Source organism: Pundamilia nyererei, unplaced genomic scaffold (genome assembly GCF_000239375.1).
Source record: "Pundamilia nyererei isolate P.nyererei 1_Seehausen unplaced genomic scaffold, PunNye1.0 scaffold00175, whole genome shotgun sequence".
Taxonomy (NCBI): Eukaryota; Metazoa; Chordata; class Actinopteri; order Cichliformes; family Cichlidae; genus Pundamilia; species Pundamilia nyererei.
The window spans coordinates 885,485-889,728 of record NW_005187576.1 but is presented as its reverse complement, the minus strand read 5'-3'; the positions used below and the strand labels follow the sequence as shown (position 1 = coordinate 889,728).

The 4,244-nt window shown below is 40.3% G+C and overlaps 1 protein-coding gene across 2 annotated transcripts in view; it reads left to right on the top strand.

The window, feature by feature from the left end:
* Window positions 1–3,264: 3,264 nt before the first annotated feature.
* Window positions 3,265–4,244, top strand: part of eaf2 (ELL associated factor 2) — a 7,331-nt gene continuing 6,351 nt past the window's right edge. Inside the window, exons 1-2 of one of the 2 annotated variants that reach the window (XM_005746219.1) lie at window positions 3,265–3,470; window positions 3,944–4,038. In XM_005746219.1, coding sequence (XP_005746276.1) covers window positions 3,368–3,470; window positions 3,944–4,038 — 198 coding nt within the window. In that variant the 5' untranslated portion in view covers window positions 3,265–3,367. The other variant, XM_005746220.1, reaches the window with a different exon arrangement.

Genomic DNA, 4,244 nt, shown 5'->3' with positions numbered 1-4,244 from the left:
ATCCGTAGTGCTGCATTAACATCATCGAGCAGACCTTCTGAGGGTACTTCACGTAATCTTGGTAACCGGCTACGGGGATCCAGGTTTCAAGCTTGGCCATGATACTATGTTTCAGGTCAGTTCCTCTCGCACTCAACGATCCTTCTCCTATCGCACTTGGGGCTTTGTACCCAATCTCGGGTGGGGATGATGATATCTCCCCCCTGACCTGGCGTCCTGACTCCCCCTTGCCGTAGCATTTATGTTGTACCTCGTCAATCTTTCGAATGTTGGAACACTGAGCTACTAGTTGTTTTGCCGTCATTGTGGATGTTGGATATCGAAGAATCCATAGGTCCCTCATCCTATTCATGTAACCCATTCCGCCAGGGTTACTTGCGTAGTAGCATTCCAACAACGCCCTGTTTTCGTGTCTTCTCGGCATCAGTGGGCAGGATGGCATCTTGTAGGCATCTTGTGTGTGTGTGTGTGTGTGTATGTATAAACATGACAGCACAGCTTAGGTTAGCAAAGTTGCATCTGAATAAACCACAAGATTATTGGAACAAAGGACAGACAAGACTAAAGTGGAGATGTTTGTTGTCAGCATGAACACATCATAGAAACTGCGTGCATGGTGGTGGAAATGTCATGGTTTGGGGCTTGTTTTGCAGGCACAGGACCTGGAGATCTTGCAGTCACAAAGTCAGTCATGAACTCCTCTGTATAGCAAAATGTGAGTCCATCTGTCCAACAGCTAAAGATTCGTCCAAACCGGGTCATACGGCGGGACATCGATCCCAAGAACAACAGCAAATCTACAACAGAATGACTGAAAAAGAAAAGAATCAAGATGTCCAGACCTCAACTCATCTAAAATGCTGTTGTAGGTCCTTAAGAGAGCTGTGTATGAACAAATGTCCTCAAATCTCAATAAACTGAAGCAATTATGTAAAGAGTGAATCAAAATTCCTCTGCAACAATGTAAGACTCTCACTTCAGGAATCACTTCAAGTTATTGCTGCTAAAGGTGGTTCTGCAAGCTGGTGATTAATGGGGTTTAATCTTTGTTTTTCATAGAATTCTGTGAAAACTTTCTTTTCCTTGACTGTATATCTAATTTGCAATTCTTACAGCGCATACTGTTATTATTTCACCTTCTTCTTTTTTTTACCCAGTCAAAGCTTTTATTGAGATCAAAATCATATTATCAAGAAAGATGCTGCAAAAAGCGCTTCCTCGTAATATGTATAACACAAACAAGAGAAAGCGAGAGCCAAAGAAAGCCGTCACACTGCAGTAATTCACAGATAATAAGACGTGTCTCAAACTATACATCAGCATAAAAACAAAAGGAGTATATGATAAGTCTGTAGCTGTGATCAAAGGTACATTTCACCCGAAGGATACAGAATGAAGGTTAACATCGCTGTATTTATGCTGAAGATGCTGCTGCTGTGATCATTTAGGTTGTATTGCTGCCTTTGCAGTTTCAAAAACGATTGTGCGAGCTGTGCACTATGAGAAAAGTGGAATAGTTGTCCCATTTCCTTTACTGCAGAATAATCACTTCTAGTCATTAAAAAACCTGAATGCTTAATTGTGCTTAGTTTTTCACGTGTTTCAGGAGTTTCCCAAAAGGTGGATTATATAATCAGATGTAATAATGTATTAAATGTGAACTTTATTGATGATGTGAAGGTCTGAAAATGTGATTGCTAAAGTTACTTAGATAGATTTATCTGTGCCGTTTGCGGATGTATCCACAGCCTTCTGGATTTGGCTTACATCAAGTTGTGGTGTCTTGTAACCGAGTCAGGTTTGTTTAGCTGGCACAATAATAAAACCTTTGCTAATTAATTTTTTTTGCACTGTTATGAGGTTGAACATTTAATTGTATGTACCCAACAAGCCTGTACCCATAGTACATAGCTTTGGTTGAGCTTGTATCCCACCCCCACTCCCTTGCAGAGTGTTGCTGTCATCTCTTTCACCACTGCCACTGGCTTACAACCTGCAGCAACTCTCTATTGTGGCTCAGCCGCTGTATTGTGAACTTGCGGATTGTTGCTTGGAAACAGTAAACCTTACCTCGCAGAGTCCAGGGGCAACCCCCACAGTAACTGATATCACCAGAGGACAGCTGCTGTTTACCTCCATCCATGGAGACAGACTTATGCTGGTATCTTTTTCACATGGGATACAGATACAAAGTAACTGAACTGCTTTACTTCTGCAATCCGTTTGTGGTTAATTTTCAAGTATAGATAAGACTGAAAAAGATTGCCTAAAATAACATGATAATGTTTAACTATTTTACAATTTTTATACTCTAACTGTAATACCACGCTGAAGAGATAACTATTTAGTCCCACTGCTGTCTCAATTTCCTCTCTATTGTCATCTCTTATTCCACTCCCCACCACCCAAACACCAGCTTGCATATATATATGTTGTCCAACGTGGATAAGAAAAACCATGCTGTGACCAGTTGGTGAAAATGCATTGGTGTAATCATTCCAATTGACTTAGATGCTGATCCTTTAATGTTTGAAGGCAGCAGAGCATATGGCCTTTGTAAAAACGCAGGCACGGCAGGAATTAGGAGGCTTAGGAGTCATTAACAGTTTAGAGAACAGAAAAGGAGATTTTCACTGACACAAGGTTCACAGAGCTCAGGCCCCCTGAAGCCTGTGGAGCTTGAAACTGCAATCAGTAAGTGCCAGGGCTTTCTGACACATTGTTTCAGTTATTCAGCTAATAGCTCCCGTGATGCTGCTAATTTAGCATACAAGGTACTGGGTAAGTGCTGAAATGCAAATATTTACTTTGTTAAACAGAAAAACAGGTTAAAAACAACATCAAAACTTATAATGTTAACATATTAAAAATAAGCAGTAGGAATTCGTGTTTTGTTTTACATGTGGACTGCATTTTAAGCAACCTCACTATTAAAGCACCACAGCAATAAATTTGAAATAATTACCATCATTTATTTAGCATACTCGTCCACAGTCTGTCTAGCCTGGGACAAGATGAGTAGATATTTACAATATTTTTTTTCTTTTAAAAACTACTACAAGTTAGCGAATAATTTAATCGAATTATAGTTAAACAACATAGATTTGGAAACACTCAGATTTCTACAGTCATTGCTCGGAACTGAGTGGCCGTTCTTTCACTGATTCTGCCCTGTCGTCAAAATCTTGATTGGCCTGAACCAATCAGAAAATGAAACACTTCGCTTGACGAATCATGACGAACAGTACTTTTGAAGGGGCGGGACTTAAAGTGCCAATGAGCTGGCCGAAATGCTGTTGCTGTACATGGTTATCGGATAAAAAAGAGCAGCGGAAACTCAAAGTTTACAGCTCATGAAACTCACAGAATGAATGGAACGGCTTACTCCAACTTTGACAATCAAGAACATGTGCTGAAATTGGGAGAAACGTTTGAGAAACACCCTAAAAGTGCCTATCACACAGTGCGATGTAAGTGGTGGTTTCACTCGTTTGGTTTTGTGATCGCTAACCGTAGCATGCTAGTTAGCTCATTAGCTGAAGAGCCGAAAACAGCTGTTTGGTGTGTTGCCAGTTTAGCAGCTTCGTCAGTTCGTAGCTGTCGACTTACTGGTGAGACATGCTTGTAAAAGTATGTAGTAAGTTAACTCTGAGATATACGTAGACTTTAAGCTCTGAGTTGTCAATATGCTAGATAATGTTAGCCCAGCTTAAGTCTGTACAACACTACCACCTGCTGGTGCCGTTACCCCACTGCAGCACTGTCAAATACATCCGTGGTTTGCGTTTACAAATTCAGCAATGTCACTGTCATTATTAGAACATTGTACACATTGTTATATGTGATGTACATATACATTGTTTACGTATGTGTTATTTTACAAAATCTTGATTTTCGTTTGCGTTTTTAAAAAAATTGTTGTTGTTGTTTTTAATTGCCACAGATGACTTCAAGCCAGCATCCATTGATACCTCATGTGAGGGGGAGCTCGAAGTGGGCAAAGGAGAGCAAGTCACTATTACGTTGCCTAATTTAGAGGTTAGTGTCTAGTGCTCTAGAGCTTTACACTGCAAGACATAAATGTGGATTTCAGTGGTGGATTATGGTGCAATCTTGTTTCAAGACCTCTTCTGGAGCTCATGTTTTTAACTTGGATGAGTGTTTGCAATCCACAATAGATCTCAACTGTTGCTGATCTCAACTTTCTGTGTGTGTGTGTGTGTGTGTGTGTGTGTGTGTGTGTG